The sequence below is a fragment of the Aptenodytes forsteri genome, unplaced genomic scaffold (assembly GCF_000699145.1).
Source record: "Aptenodytes forsteri isolate BGI_AS27 unplaced genomic scaffold, ASM69914v1 Scaffold267, whole genome shotgun sequence".
NCBI lineage: Eukaryota > Metazoa > Chordata > Aves > Sphenisciformes > Spheniscidae > Aptenodytes > Aptenodytes forsteri.
Window position 1 is genome coordinate 3,392,593 of NW_008794173.1, and position 26,689 is coordinate 3,419,281.

At 43.3% G+C, this 26,689-nt stretch overlaps 2 protein-coding genes across 3 annotated transcripts in view; both read left to right on the forward strand.

The window, feature by feature from the left end:
* Positions 1–17,666, forward strand: part of IFT122 (intraflagellar transport 122) — a 33,078-nt gene extending 15,412 nt beyond the window's left edge. For both annotated transcript variants that reach the window (XM_009283792.1, XM_009283783.1), the window contains 13 exons: positions 2,234–2,395; positions 5,352–5,518; positions 6,424–6,595; positions 7,752–7,854; positions 9,403–9,543; positions 10,594–10,691; positions 11,636–11,736; positions 12,928–13,093; positions 14,068–14,179; positions 14,629–14,757; positions 15,631–15,710; positions 16,343–16,507; positions 17,225–17,666. In XM_009283792.1, the coding sequence (XP_009282067.1) occupies positions 2,234–2,395; positions 5,352–5,518; positions 6,424–6,595; positions 7,752–7,854; positions 9,403–9,543; positions 10,594–10,691; positions 11,636–11,736; positions 12,928–13,093; positions 14,068–14,179; positions 14,629–14,757; positions 15,631–15,710; positions 16,343–16,507; positions 17,225–17,314 (1,686 nt within the window). In that variant the 3' untranslated portion in view covers positions 17,315–17,666. The remainder of the gene's footprint in view (positions 1–2,233; positions 2,396–5,351; positions 5,519–6,423; positions 6,596–7,751; positions 7,855–9,402; positions 9,544–10,593; positions 10,692–11,635; positions 11,737–12,927; positions 13,094–14,067; positions 14,180–14,628; positions 14,758–15,630; positions 15,711–16,342; positions 16,508–17,224) is intronic.
* A 4,764-nt stretch (positions 17,667–22,430) lies between these two features.
* On the forward strand, positions 22,431–25,513 carry RHO (rhodopsin). The gene is made up of 5 exons (XM_009283802.1): positions 22,431–22,909; positions 23,843–24,011; positions 24,129–24,294; positions 24,517–24,756; positions 25,186–25,513. Exons 1-5 carry the CDS (start codon positions 22,549–22,551, stop codon positions 25,309–25,311), a joined length of 1,062 nt encoding a protein of 353 aa, XP_009282077.1. The 5' UTR covers positions 22,431–22,548; the 3' UTR covers positions 25,312–25,513.
* Positions 25,514–26,689: the final 1,176 nt, after the last annotated feature.

A 26,689-nucleotide genomic window follows, 5' to 3' on the forward strand; every position in this document is an offset into this window, starting at 1 on the left:
TATACCAAAATCAGTACTTTCCGTTTTGGAGGGACTTCTGTTTGAATAGTGCTCTGACAGTTGGAGATGTGTTTAGAGTGAAATATCCAGATTAGCAGAGATGACTCAAATTCTAGTCATATGACTGAAACTTCACAGGGGAAAAAAAAAAGGGGGATGTGGAACAACAAGAATTTATGAAACTGTCTTCAGGAAAACTGGAAAAACGTTCAATATTAAAATAATAATTGGTAGAATACTACTGTGCTAACAGAGCTTAGTACAGAATACTTCATAAACATGAGTTAATTAAGCCTTTCCTTACCCCCTGGAGGTGGGTAATTACTATTATCTCCCCTTTGCAGAGCCAGAAACAGGCCCAGAGAAGTAAGATGACAGACTCAAGGTCTCATGACAAGTCTGTGGCAACTGGAAATAGAATTTGGGATTCCTTGCTTCCATACTGTGCTCTAATCACTAGTTCTTATTCTTTTCACACTTCTTGATAGAATTTCACTAGACAATAACTGTCTGTCATAAGCACATTAAAAGACATGGTATCACCCTTGTCCTTCTACAAAGACTGCATGATAATACTTAAAGATCTGTGTTGAGATGGCATAAAGGGAATTCCTCTTTCTCACACTAATTAGATTTACACCTTCTCTGAAAGAATACATTCCTTGTCTTCCATTTCTGCAGAGCTGTCCTGGTTCTGTCAAATAGCTAGTTGGTTGCAGTTAACTTTTCTTGGTGTCTAACGTGGGACAAAGTTCTGCATTAGGACATGACACCACCCCCCCCCTCCCCTTTTTTTCAGCCTTTAAAGGGTAGATGAGAGCATTCTCTCACCACTACTAACCTTTCTTTTCCACACATGCTTCTCCAGATCTGTGTCTATTGAGGATATTCTGGAATTGTCATGTTATATTCTGTTTAATGAGAAAGACTCCTTTTGTAAATAGGCATAAACTTACTTTCAGACTGCTTGAAAAATGCTCCTTCTGAAGTGAGAGTTCTACATCACTGTTTACTCTTGCTTGTGGTGTATCAGATTACTTTTAAGGCTTGTAAGGGTGTAACTGAGCACACATGTGCCATTAATATGATGGTTTTCTCTCAGTAATGACACATTTTTTTTCTAATTGAGGACAGCAGGAAACATAACTGCCAGATCTCTGTACCTGGAAAGATTCTGTGAAGTCTTTAAAAAATGGTGTAACAATTCCTCTGGCTATCCTTTTAACCAAGTTTTTAGAGGGAACTTTCAACACCAGTCCAGTATCGGCCCAGTCAATAGGTGTGACCAGGAGGAGTGATGGCTGAGTCTCCTTTGGCAGTAGAGAATTGAATTTGTATGCTCATGGAATGCTTTTCCCCCTTTCGTTTAAGTTTTCTTTAAATTCAATTCACATCTATATATTTCCATATGAGATGGGCTAATAGTAGTAATAATTTTATCCAAAGCGGGGTAGTAATGTGTTGCCAAGATATAAGATAAATATAAATATGCACATTAAAGCACATACACGCGCACATACATGCACGTGTGTGTGTGTATGTATGGCATTGGTCCCTTGAAGTCAGCGTACCCCTATGGGTCTGATTCACATAAAGGGTTTCTGTGGCACTGCACACACTTTGCCTCTGTGGTCCCTTCCCACACAATCAGAGCGAGCAGTTCCAGTTACCAGGGGAGCACGTGCAGGTGCTCTGGAAGCAACTGCTGCCTACCTGAAATCGTGAGCCCTTGCATGTGGGGACAGTGGTGGTGACACTGGTTTTTATTCAGAGGCAGGTTAACATACTTTTTGAATCTGCTTATTGCTAGCAATTATTTTCATGTTTGTCATCCCACCCGCACATATTGTTAATTTAGCCAAATTATATGCTAGTGAGTTTCTACAGGAGAAAATAAGGAACCCATCAGATGCCTTTTTTTAAAATAGCATAGCATAATGATAGCATGTGTTCATTTTCCTATGTGAAATCAAGAGAAGTGATTTTTCATCACTTTGGTTTGTATAGTGACATTTAATTTTGCTCTTCCTAATTTTAATTAAGAAGGGATTTAATCCTTTAATTATAAATTCACCAGAAATGTAGGAGATGCATAATTACCATATCCTGTTACAGGTTTTTATTAACAGTTAAAATCTAAGCCTGAAAATCTAATTCTTCAATGGCTGTTTCTCACCTAGGTCCTGATCACCTAGAATATTTTTATATATCTCTCTTTGTTTTTTTTTTCCAGGAGCGGAAGAAGCATGGAGAAAACAACAATGAGCTGTTCCTAGCAGATGTTTATGCCTACCAGGGAAAATTCCATGAGGCAGCGAAGTTGTACAAAAAGAGCGGACATGAAAACCTGGCTCTCGATATGTACTCTGATTTACGCATGTTTGACTATGCAAAGGTAATAGTTTGCAACTGAATATTTAAATGCAGAAATATTAATGTACCTGTAACTGTTTTCAAAGTATGATCCTACAAAAGGATTGGATGAAATGTGGGCTTTGAATTCCAACTTTATTTTCTCAGTTAATTGGTTGAAGTTTGTTTGGCTTATAAGGGGAAAAATGGCTATTTTCTGTGTCTTGATGTAATGGTAGCCTTTTTCTTCAGAGTCTACTACTGAGGTAGTAGATTGTGCTTTGTGTAGTCTCAAATGTGTCCATGGAATTCATGGCTTTTCAGTGGATTTTTTTGTTGGACACCACCAAAGGTGATTATACAGTATTATCCATAGTAATTTTCCTTTTTTTAAAAACTAAAAATCTCATTTTTATGACTGTTTCTTCCTCATTATCTCACTCAAGAGTCCCTTTTTATCTTTTTGTCTGACAAAGACAGTAAGGTAGTACACATGCAAAGTGGAGGTGAGTGCATCATGCATTTAATTCACTTCCGTATTATAATAAATGTTTTTCTTTCGGAGTTTGAACTTAAATAGGTAGATTAGTTCTATATTAATGTATTTTATAAAGTGTATAATATACTAACCTAGTATATTTTTGTTTACTGGAGAATTTTCTTCCGAAGATTCAATGTCTTGGCTTTTTTTTTCTTTTTTAAAACTCTGTTTCCATGTAGAAATAAATTGAATATGGTTTTAAAAAGTGATGGTTTTATATGGTGATAAGAAAGCATTACTTGGCTTTTAAGTCTATGGTGTTTTCTTATCAAAATCCCTAAAAATGCATGCACTGTTTAGTCTCATTCATCACTCATCAGAGCCTTATTCTGCCCAATACAGGACAAAGACTTTACCATGACATGCATATAAACTGTTTTAGCATAGATTCCACAAACTGTGCTACAGAGAGATCTTTTTCTTCCAAGAGCTTAACAGAAATACTTTGGGGCTTTGCTGATGTAAGTCTGACTTCCACTATTTTTGGCTGATGAGTCTTTGTTAGCTTCAGTGTTTTGGCTCCTCTTGAACATAAATGTAATTCATAGATGAAAATTTTCCCATAAGTCTTCATAAGAATCTTTTAATTCTTGGCTGTAGTCGTGTCTATATTTAACTAGCAAAGAGCAAAAGGTCTTGTGTCTCCTATCCTTGAGAGTAACTCCATGCAGATGAAATTAAAGGTACTTCATAGCGTATGAAGGAAACTTCTTGTGCAGGGAGTGCACAATACATGGAAGAATATGTAAAACCCCCTTGTTTGCCAGTTATTTTTCCAAGGAAAGATATATGGGGGGGTGGGGGGTATTTTTGTGTTGGTTTTGTTGTTGTTGTTCATGCTGCCAGAATTATGCAAAGGCGCCCTTACAGAATCTGATTTCTTGTGCTTGTGCTTGACTTTGATTAGCTCTGGCTAGAGAGTCCAGACTGGAGGCAGAGGTCAGGAAGCCCTTTGATATCTGGTCATAGGCTTGTTATCGCAGTACGAGATCACAAATTACTGAGAACTCACAAAAAACTCTTTATCCTGTAAGAAGCTGAGCTTTTGATTTTGGGCTTATTTTGGTAACCTAAGCTGGAAAACAAGTTGTGTCAAAGATGTTCTTCAACTTGATTCTTTTGCTTCAGTTTTTCATATTCGAAGATTATCGTGACATCTTTATAGTTATTCACTTGAATCAGGGCTGTGTTGCAGTAGATAATGCTAGAGCAAAATCCCACATGGAGCTCATTTAAGAGCTGATGTAGAGGTGGGGTATAGTTCTGTATCTGTTGACTGGCTGCGTCAGGGAAACTGGTGAATTGTGGTAGTGGAACAGATCTGTTGTGTGGGTCCTTTTTGTGGGTTTTTTTGCCTGTTTGTTGTTTTGTTTTGGTTTTTTTTTTTTTAAACCTCAATCAGAATTTACCAGAAACACAGAGGATAAGGTAATTTTCCACTCTCTTCTCACCTTTCCATTTCTCCTCTGTTCTAATTTTTCAATTGATAGAAGCCGTTTCAATGGACAGTAGCCTGTTCTGTTAACAGACGAAATTGCCCTTAATCGATCTTCCGGTGTTGAAGTATGAAGTGCCTTTTTTTTTTTTTTCCCCCCTCCCTTCCCTGGCGTATGATGTCAACAGATGTGAACCATATGGTGCCAGGGTTTTGGTATTGGCAGAAGAAGCTGAACAAACTATTAGAAATATTTCCAAAATGGTCGTCGTCACAGCATCCAGGCTTGGTGTTTGCATTCCTTGCAGAAGTCCAACCAGTAGTTCAGAGTCGCTCTCACTTTTGAGCAGCTGTCATTCCGTCATAAAAGAACTTATTTGAGATGATGTAATATAATTATCAGGTGTCTTTGCAGAAAATGAAATTTCAGCCTTCAATTGATTTGTGGCTGGGCATCCTGATGCTAACATATGATTAAGTGGGTATGCTATTGTTAACTAAGCATGGGGTGGGGCTGGGTCATCTTTGAGAATGAAACTGTACCTTCTTGGCTTGCAAAAGAAAACCTGAAACTTGGAATTGATCTATTACAGTTTTTGAGATTAGTACTATTTTGTTTTGGAAAGACATGTTCCTGAAAAGCATGCAGAAATCATCATTTGTATCCATTTAAACAGGCTCAACAGAGAGCAAGCTTTCCAAGAAATCAAGTGGGGACATACTTACTACTTCTGAGGCATCTGTATCGTCCTTCTCCTGGCCCTCCCAGAATCTCCCACTTTTCTTTTTTTTAATTGAAAACTATCTAAACGGGAGACCTTCCATTGTTTCCGACCAAACATTGGGCCTTGATGATAAGGTGCTGAAGGCTGGATCGGTTCATGTTGCTCTGTATGCACTATTTCTTTTCTTAGGAGGCATAACAATATACATTAAAAAAGCCTTTATGTATTTTAGAATTTGGACTGTAACAATGTTTATGACCAGAAGGTAATACAAACTTTTTGTATTACACTGTTTCAGGATTTTCTGGGATCTGGAGACCCCAAAGACACAAAGATGCTAATAAAAAAACAAGCAGATTGGGCCAAGAATATCAATGAACCAAAAGCAGCAGTGGAGATGTACCTTTCTGCAGGCGAGCACATGAAGGCCATAGAAATCAGTGGGGACCATGGCTGGGTTGATATGTAGGTTTTAGTTCCATCTCAAAGATAATATATAATAAAATCTCAAATGAGTTATTATGAATTATGCATAATTTTAAAGTAAGACAAAACTTGTTTGATGTGTGCCTTTGTTTATATCAGATTGAGTATTTGAAGCACATCTACAATTAAAAATGTTTTAAAAGTTACATATATTTAGAGGGTAGGGACATAAATATGTTACGAAAACAAATGCATTACAGCAGTAAAGAGAATGAATGGGTTCATATGTAGTATGAGACTGTCTTCTAAAATATGCATGCATTAAGCTTTTCAGAGTAATCATCACAGCAGTGCTTATATGTGATAGCCTATTTCTGTTGTTTTAAGCTCTTAAGGATAATCATCTAGTGGGTAGAGAAGACAACTGGAGCACAGAATCCCTAGAAATTCTGGGACTGCTTCTGTCATTGGTCAAATTCTCCTTGATTTGCAATAGGTGACACTTTGGGTCATTTGCGGAGTTGCTGTAAGATCTTGGGCAGGTCACTCAGCCTTCCCTTGCCTCAGTTTTGCTGTGTGGCAAAGGGGGTAATGTTTATTCAGGAGTCTTTTGTTTAGGTCTGGGTTGAGGAAGTGTGTCCCATGTCACTTAGTCATGTAGGACCTACTCCCTCTCTCCGTCTTCATGACTGTGCAAAGAGTCTGAGATACGGAATTGCACGTGTGAGTAAAGATTGAAGGAATGGGTTTTGAGTTTGTAAAAGGAAAAAAAAAAAGAATTTGGGATGTTTACTGAAAACTGTTTAAACAGTGTTGCATGGTACTACTATTATGATATTTATTAAATAATAACTGATTAAAGATGAAGTTATTACAATAATTAAACAAAAGGCAAAACAACAAGGCAGAACCTGAAACATCTGGCTTCTTTTTACTGGGTCTAGGTTAATTGAAATTGCTCGAAAACTGGATAAAGCTGAGCGTGAGCCTTTGTCAAAATGTGCCTTCTATTTTAAGAAACTTGATAACCCTGGTTATGCAGCAGAAACCTACATGAAGGTTGGTGACCTGAAAGCATTGGTCCATCTCCACGTGGAGACTCATCGCTGGGAAGAAGTAAGCGTGCCCTTGCTGTCTGTGTTTAAAACCACTACTTCTTATTGTCTCTGGTTGCAAGAAAGGGAGACAAATGTCTGGCTCCCCCACCACTGTAGTGAAGGGAGAGGCAGGGAGGTAGGCTTCTGTAGAATGTGATTCAGAGTATTTAAGTTAATTTTGTATGCTCGGTGTTTCTTTGGTGGTGGGTTTAGGTTTTTTGGGTTTTGGGGGGTGGGGTTTTTTTGTTTGTTTTTTTGTTTTGGTTGGGTTGGGTTGGTTTTTTTTAGTTTCCTGGCTGAATATTTCTTGGTCTCACTTCTGAGCACCTTTTTTGCCTCTTGAGTTATAGTTGCCCACTTCCTATGGTAATCCATGGGGTGCTTCTAGTCCATCAGAATAAATAGTAATTAAAATAGTAATTATAGCATGGGAAATTCTGTTTTGAACTGTATTATTTATAATTTGGACAGACCCGAGTGAGAATACCATACACGTAATTTAGATCTGATGAATGTGTGCTGTGTTAATGTGGACCCCACTCTATAACTGGATTTATGCTTCTGATTAGGTAAAGTTCTGACTTCACTGGGTTTTTCCATAAAAACATGGGTCTGCCAGTACCACCCACTTCACACCTGGGGTCACCATTAATTTTGTTCTTGTTTCTTTACATTAAGTTTTTGATAGGTGTAATTTCTTAAGGAAATGTTTTCAAAGTGCTGCTGCAATGGACAAACCCCTTCCCCCAATTATATGGGTACTTTGGAAAATTGTAGACTTAGTCCTTTATTGACCAGTTACCGAGTTTAGAAAGTGAATCTAAACTGTATTTATAGTGTTACTTCAATTTCTTAAAAGATATGTTCAGTAAAAATAAAAATATTTTTTGCCTCTTGCTGTGAAATATACTAAATTTCCTGGATAATCACTTTCAAGTTTCCCTGTTTCAATAACCAGACTGTTACTATGCTTAGCTTCTTTTCTTTTGTTGATTGCTTTTTATTTTAAAATACATTAGTTTCATACTGGAGAAAATATGGATTACTCTCTCTATTCTGTGTATTTTTACTGTGAATTTACTTAGAGCTAAAGGATTGATCCCATGGAATAGTCTAAACCCTTTAACTGTTTAAACCATGCAGTATTCTAAAAATGAATTTTTTATTTACTTCAGGCATTTGCTTTGAGTGAAAAGCATCCTGAATTCAAAGATGATGTCTATGTCCCTTATGCTCAGTGGCTAGCAGAGAATGATAGATTTGAAGAAGCCCAAAAAGGTAAGAATGTTACTGACAGATCACTGATCACTTGAAATTTACTCCCTACTTTTCCAATACAGAATATGCAGTCTCTGCCCTGGAGAGTTTCTTATCAGTGGGATTCAAAACCAAATAGAGTCCGTGTTTTCATACTGGTCTTAAAGTAGCTGGAAGTCTCCTTATTTGCTAAGAAAATGTGATGGATCTATCAAAAATGATGGCATCTAAATACAGGTCCAGATTTTCCATCGCATCGTATATCTGAGTGTGGCACGTGGCAACGGTATTTGGCATATAATCTGAACTGTTTTTATTAATATTTGAATTCTATTGTGATAAAAATATGGCGTCCACCTTATAGAGCTGAGTGGAAAGCATAGTTTCTCCTTATATTTAGGTAATGTTGGGTTTGTACAAGTAAAATTTTCATGTATTTTGTTAGGCTTATAAAACTACCTTTAAAGAGAACTGTCAACCTTCCATCATGTGGACAGGCTTCAAAATTTAATTCATAAACTATTCCAGGGACAAGGAGATGTTGAAGCAAGCTTTATGTGGAGCCAGCACATTTTTAGTATAGTTACTTTTCTCAGGTGCAGCTCCATGTGACTGTTGCATCTGCTGTTTCCAGAGCCAGCTCAGATCTAAGTGTATAACTGCATTTGCTTATAAGGGCCAAGCTAGTGAACATGCCAGACGTGATCTGTCTCCACACAAAGTAGTTTGTGTCTCTCAGCACCAAACCTTTGAGCACCTGGTTTTAGGGCAGTTTGGTAATTTGCACACAGAAGTCTGTGAATATAGGAATATTGTTCCCAGTTTGTTCCACAAAGCTCTCTGCTGCTGTGGCTTAGCAAATATAAATACCCCAGAATTGGGCGAGCTAGAGATCATTGTGTAGCTACGTGAGAATTTGGTTATATCTGGGCTAGCTGAAGTCAGGAGGCAACTGTGCTGTTGGGTTGGGCTTTTTTGAGGTTGGTTTTCCCCCTTCCCCATCCCCATTACGCTAGATGAAGACAGTGTTTGCCAAATGCATGTTTACCAAGGGAGAATTCAGGATCTTACTTTACACTGGCTTCTGAGCATCAGATAAAGAAATGCTGTTAACAAACAACAGAAGGATATAGTAAATGCTGTACTCTTTCAAAATATTCAGCATTACAAACCAGAGCACTAACTTCAAACAATAATTTATTGTAGTTTTGAATGAAATTGTGATTTGCAGTGTTTAGATGGCCATTGTTTGTATAGAGATCTAATCATCATAGCATTTTTGCTCTTTTTCTATGTTTAAATGAAAAGCAACCAGTGTTGTACAAAATCTATGAGCTCAAGAGCTGCTGAGACAGTGCAAAAGCCACAAAATACCTACAGATGCTTCTCGTGTTCCATTAGTGTCGCTGCTTTCAAGGAGAAAAATACCAGTGTGTAATCCTTTTTATCCTGCCCTGCGTAGACTATTTGATATTGGCTGAATAGACTGCTCTTAATTTAAAAACATTAATTTCAGTTAATTGATACAATCACACTGTAAAATCCTTGTTGTTTTGGCCTTCTTTGTAGCATTTCACAAGGCTGGCAGGCAGAGTGAAGCTGTAAGAGTGCTGGAGCAGCTAACACACAATGCTGTGGTTGAAAGCCGATTTAACGATGCAGCCTATTATTATTGGATGCTTTCCATGCAGTGTTTGGACATAGCCCAAGGTAAGTAACTGAAAGGAAGTTTATATTTGTTACCTTCTTGTGCACGTAGACAAACAATTACTGAATTGTGATAGCATTGCTGCAACTACTTCACTGTTGTGTGGCTTTGTTTTTGGGGGTTTTTTTTAATGCTGTGCATAACTCTGGCTTGTGCTATTTTTGTAGTCCCCCTGGTTTTCCCATGTGCTTATTTAAAACAAATAAGCAAAACAGCAACATCAGCATGCATAGGCCTCCTTTTGAAATCTGACTAGAATCAAAATCGTGTCTCCTAGGACCATGTATCCTCATGTACCTTCCCACAACACACTTTAACTAGTGAAGTGATTGGAGGGTTAAAGTACTAGTAAATAAAAGATGATCTTGGAGTGTAAGATATATCTAGTATTTGAACATTGTTTGGAGAGGTACTTTACAAATTATTTCTGCCAACAGAGATAAAACTGATAGTTCGTTAGCTATCATCTTGTCTTCTGAATGTATTTCACTGGGAGAGAGGTGGAGTCAGTAGTTAATAGGTGTAATTTAGTAATAATGAATACAAAAGATTGATAATAGTGCCTTTTGCCTGGTGCTGTAAGTACCTCTTTTTTTTTTTAGTTCAGCTGATGCATGATAGTGCTGATCTGTTACCCCTCAGGTATTTTATACAGATGCAAACTTTTCCAATTGGCTTAGTAGTGTATTTAATATTTATGAAATAAATGTTTCAAAACTCATTTTATTTGTAAACTCTGAAGTTATGGATGAGGTTTCCAGTGACGCACACCTACTATTTTCTACCTTTAACTAAGCTATAGCCTCTAGCTATGTTAAAACCATTGCCTCAACTGTTCTGTTTTTTACCATGCTTGTTTTAGACCAGAAATTTGCTCAGAAAAACGGCAAGTCTGTATAATGTGTGGTTTACACAGGTAGGTGGGGGACACCTGAACTGGTACATACCTCTTTTGGAAGCGCTGGCGCTAAAATCATAATACGCTGTTTTCTTCCAGCTGAGTCTCATAGACTCATCTTGGAGACTTGTACTAATGCCTTTGCCTCCCGCAGAGAATGAACAACAGAAGACTGAAATGTTACAGAAGTTTCATCACTTCCAGCATTTGGCAGAAGTTTACCACGTCTATCACTCTATTCAAAGATACACTGTAAGATATTAACTTTAGAAGTTGTGTATTTATGCTTCCTGAGCATTTTTCTTTAGGGAGTCCAGAACTAACTAGGAATAATTAATGACTTTTCAGGCAATTAAATATTGAGTATAGATTAGTGATACTGTATAGTAACTTTATTTCTTTATTTTATTATACAGCCTTCTGCTGTACTGTACATGAACTTCTGTTGTCCTAGCTCCTAAAAACTGCAGTGCAGTTTTAGCAGATCTGTGCTTGTCTCGGTGTGGGTAGAAGATACGATGATGACTGACTTCCCACCCCCAGCCCTTTTTTGCTAGCTGTATTGGTTTGGTTCCACAGTGACCTGAGCCTCTGGTCCTACGCAGGCTATGGTCAGGTTTTCCTTTAATCATGGGAAAACAAGATTGAACAGAAGAAGGCACCCTAGCTTAGGGATTTCCGCAGTGTGGTACGTGTATCAGTAGTGATGTGTGTAAACTACTCCAAAATGATAAGCAGTCATGAGTGAGGAGCTCCTGCTACTTCCAGCAATTATAGTAATGTTGCCACCACTGTTGGTGAAAATATCTTTTGTAAAACAATTGAGAACCCTTGATCTGTGCCCTTGCCCAAAAGAAGACTCTGTGCTATGGAGGTCTTTGCTGGTCAGACTACTTCAGACCTTACAGTGGTGGAGACTCTAAACTATTGCTGGCCAGTCTGCCCTCATTTTTAAATAGCCTGTTAAAGAGTATGTTTTAGCTACATGGATCTCTCTCTCTTTTTCTGCATGTAGTAGGGATGAGCTTTGGTGAGAAAGTCATGCAAAATCCACTTGCTATATTCTGTCAGCACCTCTTCTTTCTGCAACTGTATGAAAGAAACAGTACTTGAGATGCCTAGTGCTGTGATACTTAGTGATACGAGTTGTTGTTTTTCCAGCTTAGAAATACGTGTCTGTATTTTTAATACTGCAGGAGGAGCCTTTCAGTTTCCACTTGCCTGAAACACTCTTCAATATTTCCAGGTTTCTGCTTCACAGCTTAACAAAGGAAACTCCTTTGGGGATCTCAAAAGTGTATCCTTCCAATACAGTACAAACTCTAGAAGTTACCTTGTGAGATACATGAAACGAATAATTGATGTTGATCCATAATGCAGAGAACTCCTGTAGGGTGTCTTCAGTTTCAGCTGTTGGCTATAGTTAATGGAAACTGACTTTTGTCCCTAAGGAAACAATCGGCATCTTCAAACCATTGTGTGTTTAACTGCGCTACCTTTTTTTTTTTTTAATAGTTTTGGAGAGCTGTACAAATCAACTCACATGTAATTCTCAAAACCACCCACCCAGTCTGGTGTATCACCTTTGTCAGAGAAGCAAGTTCTAGGATACCAGTCACTGCAACAGGATGTTGGCTCTGAATCTTCACAGCGTTGTTGCAGGGAGACTGAACTGAGACAGGAGGGGGAGAAAAAAAAAAAACCAGGAGCTTTTGCTTCACGTGAGGCTGGTATAGCTGTGTGGTGTCTGTCAGGCTAACATTTTCACAGCTTTGTTAGTGCATATTGCATCTTTGGAGAGTTCTTCATAAACGCTCTGTGTGAACCCTGTGGAAATGCACCTGCCTGTAAAAGGTAAGAAGAAGGGTCACTGGATGCCACAGGGAGGCCCGATTGTCTTGTTGTCGCTTCATTTATGGCTTTGGATGGGATGTTAGCTTTCCTTTTCATAAGTTCCTCACTTATAAATGTATAATCTTTCATAAAGTCTTTCATAATATGCCTTGTGATCAGTAGCTTTCTAAACAGCAGTTACTGTTACACACTGATGTTTCAAGGGAAAGACAACCCTTGGTCGATGACGCAGAGCATATGCTTTATTTCCAATAGGTTCATGTGTATTTAGTTGGTGTCTGTGGGTTGCTGGTGTTCTAAGAGGTTTTGGGTTAGGTTGGGTTTTTTTTTTGGCTGGGGGGAAAATCCATTCACCCTAAAATTACTGAAATTTTGTAAATGGAGTCAGAATATTTAACCAAAGCAATGATTATGTAGGGTCAGTTCCTTACCTTGCTGCTAATTGCCCACAGACATTTTGATAGTTCTTTCACACTTGTTTTTAAATGGAGTTATGTAAATAGATTTCTCTTGTTAAAGCCTGTTTAAAATACCGGTGTTGGATATGCTTCGTTGCACAGCTTCTCTGATTAGAAAGAGTATTACAGTTTTTCCTAAATGCCATTTGTATTTTTATTCCTTAATTAAATTATAGCAATACATTATTTGCCCTGGCAAAGCAGAGTAAAGCTCTTGGTGCATATAAACTGGCTCGTCATGCCTATGACAAGTTACAGGGACTGCAGATCCCAGCTAGGTTCCAGAAATCAATTGAGCTGGGCAGCCTGACAATCCGATCCAAGCCATTCCATGACAGTGAAGTAAGTTGTGATGTGTTTCATGTTAATCATTAATATGTGGCCTAATCCAAGAATCTGAGTTGCTGTATGCACAAAAAAATCTGAAATATATTATGCATAGCTCTGTGATATAATTACATTTCTGCTGGAAACACAGTCCTTTTATTATTATTCTTCAGGTCAGACTTCCTTTTGCTCCTGAGAACAAATTAAAATCAGTCCTTTCTTTACGGGCAGCTTCCATCCTCCCTCTCCTGTCTTGCATCTACCTTCCTCTCTGCCTATTAATTCTTTCAAGCCTTTTTCTCTCCGATCCACATGCAATTATTCCACAGTCTTTGTCTCTCTCTCCAGCTGGAGGTCACTTTCATTTGTCCCACTCCTAGCACTCCTTCCCTCCTCCCCCCATCCCTTGAATGACCTTCCTTCCATAAGTCTTATTTTAACACCTTTTCTTCTTTAACTGAAGTCTGACTTTCTGCAGTGCTCTATAAAGCCATGTCTTACGGAGTACTCACTAAAAATAAATTGCATTGTGCAATGCACCTGGCCACCTGAAATAATAGAAATACAGTCTTAAGAACTGCCTAAAATAACTGTGCTCTTGAAAAGAAGAGAGATGAATTAATTGGAGAACTTGAATTTGACCAAACCTTAGAGCAAAAAACTTTGCTTCGGTAACGTTCTCTTTGACTTCTTTTGTCACTGTGTATTTGATGCAGAATTCTGCTTCTGTTACTGCAAAGGCAAGGTAAAAATTTAATTGTTAGAATGGTGAAGACAGCTATTTTTGATGTGAAAACTTGCTGGTTTTTATTAAAAAGGGAAAGCATTTTCAGATGTTAAAGGATCTGATTTTACAGCACTAATTCCCTGATTAGCGCTGATGTAGTATCAGTGGTGTAAACCTAAGGAGCCCGTATTTAATTGAAAACAAAGAGTTCAGGATGTGCTGATCTGTCTACGATTACTGTGCTCTGTATGTGTTTTTGCAGGAGCTTGTGCCCTTGTGTTATAGGTGCTCTACCAACAACCCTTTGCTAAATAACTTGGGGAACGTCTGCATTAACTGCAGACAACCTTTCGTCTTCTCTGCTTCCTCCTATGGTGCGTTGGAATATCACGTTTGGTTGTGCTTTTCAAGTAGATAAATGTTAACTGAACAGAGTAGGTTAGTACTTAATTTGTTCACTCTGCAATGTTATTTGGACAAACACTTCTTTCCTTTTAATGTTGTTAGATTTGACTAAGTGGCTGCTTCTTGTCTCAGGGATAGTTGGATTTCATTGCAAGATAGCAGCAGCAGTAAAGCATTGCTTTATTGTGAGACACCGAATTTTTAAAGTGTTTCATTAACACAGATGCAATCCTTTGAGAAGTTGAGGCATTTTTGGTTTGGTTTATTTTATTTAACTTGCTTCATGAGAACATGTGGGCAGAACACCACCATCATAGAAGCCAGAGGGTGTTCATTTCTTGAGGGGCACAGTATCTTCTAGGAGGCATTTTCTGAGTACTTGCAGGTCAAATGCTCCTTGCTCTTCACACCCCTTTAGAAGTACTGCATCTGGTTGAGTTCTATTTGGAAGATGGCATCACAGATGACGAAGCTGTAGCTCTCATTGATCTTGAAGCTCCAACACTGAATAAGAGAGAGAATAAATGGCAAGAGATGATGAGTGACCGTATCCTTTTGATATTGGTTTCCAGCCCTTTTCTTAGGGGGAAAAAAGCAACAATTTTGAATTTCTTTTTTTCCCCCTTAGGTTTAAAATTTTCTTTTTGTCATATGACTGATGTGAATACGATTGCATTGTGTTTCCTTTTCAAGTTAGGATAACAACCAAAGTGATGTTTTAACTAAACCTAATATTTTCATAAAGCTTTTTCATCAGGAAAATTTGTTTCTAATCATGCAAAATATTTCTTTTTAACAGTGGAATGCCATGCTTTAGCTATTCTGTTTTAATTGCTTTCTGTAAAGAAAGGGGAGAATCTGAAGTGTGTTACTCACTTGCAATGACGGCTTGCTTTAGAGGCTGCCTTCTCTTAGCTGAGGGAAACCAGCGTGGACTTTCTTCATAACCGTTCTTGTTGGAATCTGTTTTGTAATGCTTTGGCATCCAGAGCTCCCAGTTGCTGTGGGGGCCATATAATATTAGGTGCAGAGTAATGCACAAGAAAACACTATCTCTGACTAAAGCTGCTCAAAATGTAATTTAAACAGGTCGCTTCATTTGTTTTTTGTCATCTGTCAGAAGGGGGCAGAGAGGGAAGGAAGGCAGAGCTGATGTCATACTTGGTTGTGGTCAGTTTTGCCATTCTACAGCAGCTGCAATGATAAATTTCCCTAGTCACTGTCAATCGCAGCAAGCCCGTCTCTAGTACTTTCTATAATAATCTAGGCACTGTAGCAGTCTGAGAATACTCTGACCCTCTGGAGCAACAAGGATACCGGTCCTGCTGGTATGCTTTCATATTTATTCTGTGAGTGCTAGCTACTGTGAGGACAGCTAGTTTTATAGGAACTCTGTTTCTTCCTTAAGAAATGCATCTAGATGCACAGAGTTTGAGGCTTGATGACAATACAGATATTACTGAAGATGATGATCCCTTTACAGCAAAACTGAGCTTTGAGGTAAGAGCCTTACCTGCATCTTCCAGTTGTTTGTTTCTTGCTATCAACAGAAATGAATAGAAAATTTTAACTTAAAATCCATGCGCTCTTCTGGTGTGAATGTGTTACAAAGACAAGAGAGATACAAAACAGGGGACTGGAAGAGAGGGATGGAACTTGAGAGGGAAAGGGATTTACCAGTTAACTCTTAAAAAAAAAAAAGCAAACAAACAAAAAAACCCCACAAAACAGCAAAGATCTTAAAGTAAACATTCCTGGAATTTGGGTTTATCAGCATAAAATGATACAATGGGGCTGTCCCCCAGGGTATTTCTGTGTCGAGGCAGTATACCTATAAAACAGTCGTTACTGTGAGGTTTTAATAAAGGCTGTGGGTATGGGTGTTATTTACAAGGAATTGTGTTAAAATGAAAAATGGAAGCTCACTGAAACCAAGTTAGAGATGCGGCTGGATGCTGCTGTCGCTGAAGGTATTGATAAAACTGACAGTGAGTTTGGTGGGACTAGACTCAGGCCAATTCTATATTAGTTTTTTCCACTGAATTTTACTTCGCTTCTTACAAGATCTTACTAATCCTCAAAGGGCTTTGCAGTTGGTAACAGTAATTCTTTCTAAACCTCCTCTCCTGCAGCAAGGAGGCTCAGAATTTGTTCCAGTGATTGTGAATCGTGCTGTTCTCCAGTCAATGAGCCGGAGGGACGTCCTGATTAAACGCTGGCCAAAGCCATTGCGGTGGCAGTACTACCGTTCCCTGCTACCAGATGCCTCCATTACCATGTGTCCATCATGTTTTCAGGTAGTGTTTTCATGGAGAGGTTTAAAAAAAAAAAAACCAAAACAACCCTAATGAGAACCCTATGCCTGAAACAATTCTAATCATTGAAACCTCATACTTTAAAATGTATTCAACAAATTCCTGAATGATGTAGAGACAGAGAAAGCAATGAAAACCAAAAAGTAAGCTGTGTGATGCACGGAGGAACAGCTGCCTTCTGAAAACTTTGAGGTAGCTGAATTTGAGAAGTTGCACTGACAGCAAGTCAGAGCCTCTCGAGCAAACCTTGGCTGAACAACAAATGCTGATTTGTATTTACTTCTTTTTGCTCTGCCCCTCTGACTTTCAGCCTGGTCTAGCAGGGAAAATCAGTCAGTAACTAAGTTAGCTTGTGGTTCAGTCCCTCTCCCTCTCCTTCCCCTCTCAGGTAATGGCTTTTTGAAATACTGGAATTCAGTCGCGTTTGCTTACACAGAAACTGTCTAATTTTTGTCCTTTCTTCTGCAAAAGTAAGTAATTGGTTTGTGCCTCTTCAGCAACATTGGCAGTGGTCTGTGAAGTGCTTGCTGCTCTATTCCAGGTTACAGCTCTCTCAAGCAATTGAAAGTAAGAGGACCAATTCTCCTGTAAGGGTAGCTTCAGAATATCTGCACCATAGAGAAGCCGTTGAGCTCAGTTTGCATTTTGTTTGAGCTAGTCACAGTCTAACTTGTCCCTAAATCTGTTCCTAATTAACAGATGTTTCACACAGAAGACTATGAGCTTCTCGTACTCCAGCATAATTGTTGTCCGTTCTGTCGACGGAGAATAGATGAGTCAAACCAATGAAGAAAAACAATCTTATACCTCAACTGACAGACGTGGCTTGGCAAAACACTTCTTAGATTCATAGAGTTTTCCTAACAACTTAGTTAAGTCATCTTGTTCCATTTTGTACGAGTGGAACTGAGTTGAAGAAATGTAACTTTTTTTTTAAATGAAAGTGTCTGTTGTTTGTGAACGTCCTCTACATTTCCCAGGCAAGCAGCTGAAGTGCCACAGATTTTTACAGGAATGTTTCTAGGGTCAAGTTCAGCCTCGAAGTAATCGTTTTTATTCCAACTTGTGTTAGGACTCAATTTGCTCCTTGATATGTACCCGTTATTGACAGATCTTCAAATAAATGGGACTATTTTTCACTACTCTTTGTCTTGGCATTTGCTATAATGCTGCCCCGTCTGAGCTTTTTTTTTTTTTTTCTTTTTATTCCATTTAGGCAAGAACAGCATTAGAGTTTAGAGCTCTTAAAGTATGATCTTAAGAGTTACACCGATCTTGGCATCGAGGACCATCTCACAGCCACATTGAGTGGAGAGGGGTCGAAGCTTTTAATCTGTGTAGAATTCACCCTTGTTAAAATGCAAAATGCCAGGTTGCGCATGGAAGCATGCACTTCATGCTAACCAAGCTACCCAGACATAAGTACCTCAACTGCCCACTGCTGCATATGTCATCCTAGTAACAGTAGCCTGTTTACTACTAATGAAAGAAACACCACTGACCTGATGGGCTAAACTGAATGTATTTGCACACTTATAAATATGTCAGGGTGCCAGGCAGGAATACCAAAGCAGCTGAGGGCTCACAGTCCGCCAGTGGTTTCCCACAGCGCTGCCTCTGTACCCAAGATAGGAGAGTTCTTCATTGTTGAGAAAATTGTAAGTGATGTAACTTGCTGTGGTACTGAAGTCACGGGATAGTTCCCACAATTCCTGGTGTCCTGTCAATTCTTGCGGCATCTGTGATCTGAACGTACCTTTGCTGTGGACGCACGCGCCTGTCTGAGCTCGCACAGATCTCTTGGCCGTCATGCTGACCAGTGGAGTGATGTGCTAAAGGAGTATTTCTGAGCACTATTTCCCCACCATTGTTTCAGTCCAGAGCCATGGGCAAACAATGTGTAGAGGTGAGAGGAGATGGACCTGCCACCTTTTATTTCAGCCTCTTGCTGAGGCTGAGGTGTTTCTAATGATGCAGCTGCTTGACCAAACATGGTGGGTCAGTCCCAGGCAGCCACTAAGCCCCCACGCAGTAGTTTGCTCACTCCCCCTGCTCCCTGCAGGACTGGGGAGAAAATCAGAAAAGCAAAAGCAAAAAAGCTTACGGGTTGAGATGAAGACAGTTTAATAAGTGAAGCAAAGCTGTGCGTGCAAGCAAAGCAAAGCAGTAAGGCATTTATTCACTGCTTCCCAGTGGCAGGCAGATGTCCAGCCTGCTTCCTGGAGAGCAGGGCCTCAGCATGAGTAATGGTTACTTGGTAAGGCAAACACACAAACACAACATCCTCCCTTCTTCCTCCTTTCCCTGAGCTTTTATTTCTGAGCACGACATCATCTGGTGTGGAATACCCCTTTGGCCAGCTGTCCTAGCTCTGTCCCCTCCCCACTTCTTGCCCACCTCTGGCCTATCGCTGGGGGGGACAGAGCGGGGAAAAAGAAAACCTCAGTGCTGTGGAAGCACTGCTCAGCTATAGCTACAACCCTGGTGTGTTACCAACACTGGTTTAGACACAAATCCAAAACACAGCACCACACGGCTGCTGTGAGGAAAGTTAACTCCATCCCAGCCAGACCCAGCCCACCATCGTACTCGCGGGTAGTTGACTCTCCTGAGGACAGTCACTGAGTATTTCTCCGACGGCAGGAGAATTTGCGTAGGTAACCAGATGGGCTGGATTTGAGCTGGGAAGCGATAGGTTTCTTGACTTTAATCCAGTATAAATTGTGCCCATGTTACCATGAGTTCTATTGTTGTTATGACATCCCGTCTGTCACAGCCTCCCTTTGTTTTGAGTGGGAAATGATATTCTACTTTACTGTCTTAAGCTATTGGCTGAGGTTGTTGGGTGCTGGTAAAGCAGCCACCATGTAAACAGCACTTTGCACATGAAACTAGTGATGTCTCTCTGTCTGCTTGAGTTCCTCTTGAAAGTGACACTGCAATGGCACTACAGGGTCTCTGAGTCCCTCAATGGTTCCTGACCAAGTTTGCTTAATTTACCACTTCAAAAACATTCTGTTGTAATTACCACTCGCCTGCTTTTTGACTCATCTGTTACTGTTTGCAATGAAGACTTCGCGATTGACATGGATAAACAATGCTGTTTGAGATGTGAGCCAGAATGGAATTCGGCTTGTTCTCCTGGAACTGAGCTGGCTTTGCAGAGCTAGTGGGAATGAAAAATTATAAAAATAAATAGATAAGGTTTGTCATGACACAGAGACAAAATGGATCAAGCAAGGAAGCATTTTTCTTTTTTTAAACAGCTCTGTGAATAAAGTCTAGGTTTGAAAAGTATATTGGGCTTTTCCAGGCAAAAACATACTCGGCACATCTCGTACATTGTAAAGACGTTCTAGTTCCAGACTGCCCTGTGCCATTGAAACTCTCGGGTAACTTCATGATAAGGAGTCCCTGGACGTACAAGAAGTCCCACCACGGCGCTTTTCTCTGAAGTGACCGTGAGCGGTTGACCAACTGTTTTCTTCCATTTGCCCTGTTCTACTTCATGACTTCTTGCCTGTCCTACTGCTGTACTCCAGTGGTGACGCACGCCAGGCCCTAAGCTCGAGCAGCAGCGGCTAACCTCAGCAGTGGCTTATTGCATCAGAGCTTAAGGTGGCATATTTGTGTATTGAGAAGATAAACCTTTAATCCTTCTTGTATGCCCAGGTACAACTATGAACAGCTGCATTTGCAATTAGATAATGGCACTGCTCTGGCCTTGGCAACATGAGTGAAAAGTTAATTGAGAGGGAATTGGGATGAGCGGAGTGTGTGTAAGGACGTGGTATTTTCATGTTGATGTGAAGGAAGACCTTTGGGACTGTCTGGAGAGATTGTGGCTTGCCTTTGGTTACAGCCAGCCAGGTCTTCCTTTGTCCGTGGTGCCAGCACTTTAGCTCCTTTAGACCTTCCCCGCTTAGAGTGAAGGTTTCCCAGCTTGGTATCTTCTTTAAAGAGAGTACAGAGCTTTGTGCTTTTTGCCTTTAAACTTTTTGCATGTGCTAAACTAACCCAGGGGGAACACTGGTAAAAACTAGGCCAGGACTGGAAGAAGTTTATTAAGGCCAAGAGGACGTGAGCTTCTGCCCACCTCAAACCCATGAGCTCCAGCGGTTCTGGCACATCCTCCTGTGCTGGATGAGGCACTCACAGTTACCCACTCCTCTGCTCCTGGCTGCAAGGAACGCTCAGCTCAGCCCCCGGCTGCAGCCAGAACGGCAAGGGGAGGTGCTCAGGTCCCTTCCAGCCTCTGTCCCCTACCAAGGGGCAGAGCAGACAGTCCTTGCCTAGCCTCTGTGGGGGAACCAGCTGGTACCTGCCTGCCAGCTGGAATGTTACTGACTGCTAATGAGAAAGGTGATAAACAGTGGGTGGAAAAAAAGAGAATAGATGGGGAAAATAGCTTTGGAGTGTAAAAGATTAATCACGATGGTGTGAACTGTAAGGAACCACCTTCTCCAGAAGAGACATCCTCTGCAGTTGGCTTCGTTGTGCTCACTCTGCTGTATATGTCTCATTGCCTCTGAAAATTAAGAAAAGATAATGTCTAACTCAGTTGCTGGTTGGCACAAAGAACGTTTTAAGCACAATTGAGTGGGGAGGCAGAGAGACACAGAGGACATGGGAGGCTCCAATGACAGCTTCCCCTGTGGAATCTGATGATTCTGCAAGGTTTCGGGGAGACCGAAGATGTCTGTCAATTGGCATATGAAGTTGAGTGTTGGCTTCAGCTCAGAACCTCCCTTCAGTGCCCTTGTCCAGCAGCCTTCTCAGCACCAGTGCAGAATGATACCTGTCCAGGACAGATGGACTAGGTTATTTATTAGGTGTTACCAATGTAATTGGCATGACCCAAACCACATACAAAGCCAGGCACAGAGGAGATGGTACAACTGGAAACCTGCCAGCAGGGTCAGTGTTTCACTGTGGTGTTCAAACCTCCCCAGCCAAATCCTGTAGCAGAAAAAGAGGTGGCTGAGAGCATGTGCAAGAAGGGTTGGTGATGCTCGTCCTGCCTGAGAGCACCCTTCTGCAGCCTCCCACAGGGAATGGCAGTTATGGTGGGGACGGCTCTCCGGTGGGGATGGCTCTCCAGTGGGGACTAACTGGTGTCGTGGACCTGCTTCCCCTTGTAAGAACACGATCACTGATGGACCACACCACACCTGCCCAGCCCAGTCACCTTCTGCAGCCCCCAAACCTACAGTCGTGGGGTTTTGAACCACAGACTTCCCTCCTGTTAGCAGGGGACGGAAAGGAGCTTCTGTTTGTTGGCGAGAGCCGAAAGCTCAGCCTGGGGGCCTTGAGAAAATGCAGCCAAGGGAAGGATCCCCATGTGCCTTGTCTTTCCCTGGCACCCTCCGCCTGGCAACCCGATGGTAATGCATCCTATTCCCAGTATCTCTCTGTGGGGAAACTGAGGCATTTCACACAGATGGGCAGCAGGCCCCTGAGTGCCCATGGAGGGTGGACTGGGGGGGGGGGCAAATGCCTCCCCCTGGGCAACAGCAGCATGAGCTGTGGATGTCCAGCTCTGGATGATGGGGTGCAAAGACTGCCATGGATGCAGGGCCCACCCCAAACCCTTGCTCCCTGGGGAGCACAGCCATGCTGAGGAGCGAGGCTGTGCGAGTGGAGCTGCCATCTGCTTTGGGCCACCCCAAATGAAAGGTGCGGTGCAGAGCTACCTCTTTATGTACGACCGTGAGCCATGGTCTCCAACAATTACAGCGTGGGCCAGAAACAGGTGTCACCTTAATACCTTCCCAGGAAAGCCAATTACCCCTGGATGATTATGATTAATAATTCTCTAAGCCCTAATCGCGCTGACACCAATGCCTGGAGCTTACCCCAGGGGGCACTTTATAAGGGGCGCCCTGCGGAGGTGAGCGTAGCCACCTCTCCTTGGGGTGACAGCGAAGGCTGAGAGGTGGCAGGAGCCCCATTTCAGAGGCAATCCCCCCACGCTCAAAAAACACCCTTGAGTAAGAGCCAAAGGCACCTCACAAACCGCAACCATGAATGGGACAGAAGGCCAAGACTTCTACGTGCCCATGTCCAACAAGACCGGGGTGGTGCGGAGCCCTTTCGAATACCCCCAGTACTACCTGGCTGACCCCTGGAAGTTCTCGGCGCTGGCTGCCTACATGTTTATGCTGATCCTGCTCGGCTTCCCCGTCAACTTCCTCACGCTGTATGTCACCATCCAGCACAAGAAGCTCCGGACGCCTCTAAACTACATCCTTCTGAACCTGGCGGTCGCTGACCTCTTCATGGTCTTGGGAGGCTTCACAACCACCATGTACACTTCGATGAACGGGTACTTTGTCTTTGGAGTAACAGGGTGCTACATCGAAGGCTTCTGTGCTACGCTGGGTGGTAAGTTTTCCAAATATTCAAAAATCTTCTGCCAGGAATTGCCCCAGATTTTAGAAGGGGGAGGGAGGATGCCCAGATGATCTTGAAACAACATGGTATCTGGAAGGTCCTTGGTCTGCTGCTGATGTGGGCCAAGGCAGTTGCAGTGTTTCAGGGTGGGAGGTGAAGAAAGTGACTAATGACCCTTTTTTTTTTTTTTTGACCTTATTTTGGTAGCCACCTGCTCAGTACCCTGAGAACAACAGTGCAGTAATGAAAAGCCACCAGCAGCAGATTTTGCAGCTGTTGGATTTGCACATCTTTTTGGCTTGCTTTCTGACCTGAGAGATGACAAATTTGTTCTTCCTGTTCCGTGGGGCTGAGTCTGTCATTCGCTCTGATGCAGTGCATGGTGGTGCAGGCTAGCAAAGCTGGCTTTCCTCCCCATGCCAGCCGGGCTTTGACCAAAACTGATGTTAAATAAAACTTGTGTCTAAAAACGCCCTCCTCCATTCAGCTCAGCCTTCAGCCGCAGGCAACTGTTTTACTGGTTTGGTCCTTGTGGCACAAGTTTCCTGGGAAGCTGTGGGTAGCGAGGGGAAATCCTGGGATGATGGGCACTCACTGCATCTCAGAGTGGGACCGTAGGCTTGCAGGTGCAGGTGCTGTCCGGGATGAGTGGTAGGATCCAGCCATGGATCTCAAAACACAGCAGCAAAGTGGTTAGTGTGGGTCAGCAGTGCAGTGAGGCCGTGTCTTCTCATGCCTCCCTACTGCACCTGCACTTGGCCTTCGTTCATTTCTCTTTCCAAACCCTTGGTGGAAATTTACCTGCTGCCAGGGGTCTTCCTCAGGAACAACAGTCTGAGGAGGCCTTGTGCTGCCATCAGGGCATTTTTCTCCTCCTGTTGCTCAAAGTCTCTGTGTCCCCATCCCTCTCTCTCCCTGGTGTAGGTGAAGTTGGTCTCTGGTCGCTGGTTGTCCTGGCTATCGAGAGATATATAGTGGTCTGCAAGCCCATGAGCAACTTCCGCTTCGGGGAGAACCATGCCATCATGGGCGTTGCCTTCTCCTGGGTCATGGCCTTCGCGTGTGCGACTCCCCCACTGTTTGGCTGGTCCAGGTAGGGAGGGTGCTGTGCCCGGCACCTGAGGCTGCGGGAGCCTGGCTGGCAGCACTCGGCCATGGCTTCCAGCTGGTCTCTTCTGCTGGGCGCTGACCTGCCTCGCTCACCTTGCAGGTACATCCCCGAGGGCATGCAATGCTCGTGTGGGATCGACTATTACACTCCAAAGCCAGAGATCAACAACGAATCCTTTGTCATCTACATGTTTGTGGTTCACTTCACAATCCCGCTGACGATCATTTTCTTCTGCTATGGGAACCTGGTTTGCACTGTCAAGGAGGTGGGTACCTGCCAGTGGTGGTGGGCCAGGGGCCGCCCCCGTCCCCAGTGCTGGGAAGGGGCCCACGCCAGGCTCCAGACTGGTGACAGAAAGGGCCCTCCACGAAGGGGGAAATAGCAAACTCCAGATGGGCAGCTCAACTACCCCAAGCCCTGATCCCACGTGGCATGCCAGCGCAGCCCTCCCCAGCTCCATCACATTTCCATTCCCTTCTGCCCGCAGGCTGCCGCCCAGCAGCAAGAGTCTGCTACCACCCAGAAGGCAGAGAAGGAAGTGACCCGCATGGTCATCATCATGGTCATCTCCTTCCTGATGTGCTGGGTCCCCTACGCCAGCGTCGCTATCTACATCTTCACCAACCAGGGGGCGGACTTTGGGCCCATCTTCATGACCATCCCGGCTTTCTTTGCCAAAAGCTCCGCCATCTACAACCCTGTGATTTACATCGTAATGAACAAACAGGTAACTGGCAGGATGCCAGGCGATCTCCTTTTTTGTGTTTCGCTTTATAACAGCTTGCAGAGAGTTACAGCACCTCAAGGTACCAGTGGTCTGGGAGGGGAGTTTGTTTCCAGGTGATGTTGTTCGGCATGCAGGAGGGTGACTGTGCAGCTCATCCTTGGCGTTGCATAAATCTCATAAATGCAAGCCCATCCTGTCTGAAATGACCCAGGCACTAGGTCGGTGGAGGAGCTGGAGCTGCGTTCACGCCGGCCCTGAGCAGCAGGCAGGGCAGGCAGCAGGCAGCGGGGAAGGAGGCTCCACTGACATGGCACCTCCCGCACTGTGGTGGTGGGGGCTTCCAAGCAGCTCTGCCAGGCTCGGAGGCAGCCCCGCAGCCGGAGCCACCTGGCGTCCACCTGCCTCACCCCGGGCTTCCCTCTCTTCCAGTTCCGTAACTGCATGATCACAACCCTCTGCTGCGGCAAGAACCCGCTGGGCGACGAGGACACGTCTGCTGTCAAGACAGAGACCTCGACCTCCTCCGTCTCCACCAGCCAGGTCTCTCCCGCGTAGGCCCCGCTGGAGCGGCCAGTCCTTGGGGCGTGCGTCGCCGCCCCGGGAGCACGATGCTGCCACCACCCGCCCCCGCTTCACCACGGCCACAGCCCCGCAGGGCGGGCTCCTCTCTCCTGGCACTAGGAACCCTGGGAACAAGGCTGTAAATGTGTACACACGTTTTGTAATTAAAATGCAAAGGCTTAGCTCCTCCACTGGCGTAAATCCATGCTTTTCTTTTGACTTGCTGAGAGCTCGCGCCCCCCCTGCTCCAAGTGCAGACCCCTGGGTCTGATGCCCCCATCACGCCTGCACACCCTGCACCGCCATGCGCGAGCCCCGGGCCGCGGCAGAGCCACCCTCGCCTCCCTCACCCCACTTCGACAGCCCGGCTGGGGCCTGGGCGCATCCCTGCCTCTGCCGCTGTGGGGGCCAGAGGTGGGGCCACCCCCCGGCTCTGCTGCCGGAGACAGAGTCTGGCCAGTGTCACCCAGCTGCTCAGCCCCACCGTGCGCCGGCTGCCCAGGGGCAAGTCTGGCTGCTGCGAGGTGCCCCCAGCCCTGCCAGGTGCTCCCAGCTCCAGCCCTGCCCCACCTCCAGCATGTCAGAAGCCCCGGCAGGCACCATGACCCCTCCAGGGGCAACAGGACAGGGTAGCAGTGTACATGGGCCCCTCCATGCTGCAGAGGTGATGGCTGCAATCCTGCCCAGCAAGCAGGTGGCACAGAGGGGACCTGGCGGCACAGCATGGCACGGCATGGCACAGCACAGCCATGTGCAGCCACAGTCGGATGTGCTCAGGGAGGGCTCGGTGCTTGCTGCTGCAGGCACCCGGCACAGCAACATGCACACGGTGTTTGCACCCTCAGCAGCAGCCCCACTTGATGTCCCCCCAGCAGGAAGCACCCCCTCCCCATAGTACCGCCGTTCATCCTTAGGCATCTTTGGGCCCCCTGCGGCCCAGGGCCATGCCCCGAGGCATGCTCCTCCCGGTCCTCCCACACACCTCCCCGGTTCAGATGCAATCAGTTTGGCATCAGCCCAAGTAGGAGGTTTTGGCCAGTGCTTGTGCTTTTGAGGATTGATTGGTGCATCGCTAAGCTTCCCTCCGCGCTGTAGCAGGCAAGACATGGGAGCATATGGCTCAGAGACTTTGACATATGTTTTAAGCACTACAAGATGGCATATTGCAATTGTAGCAGTGTTCTTCATTTTTATTTTTAGCTCAGTTATACAAATAAGATGTTTTTCTCGCTGTTCAGTGTTATCAACATTTGAAACTATTTTTGTACATTATTATCCTCTCTGATTTCTAATTCTATGCAGCTTTGCAAGGTCTAATAGGGAATGTATAGAATCCATGCAAGTTAAACCTTTAATAAAGAGCAATTTGCAA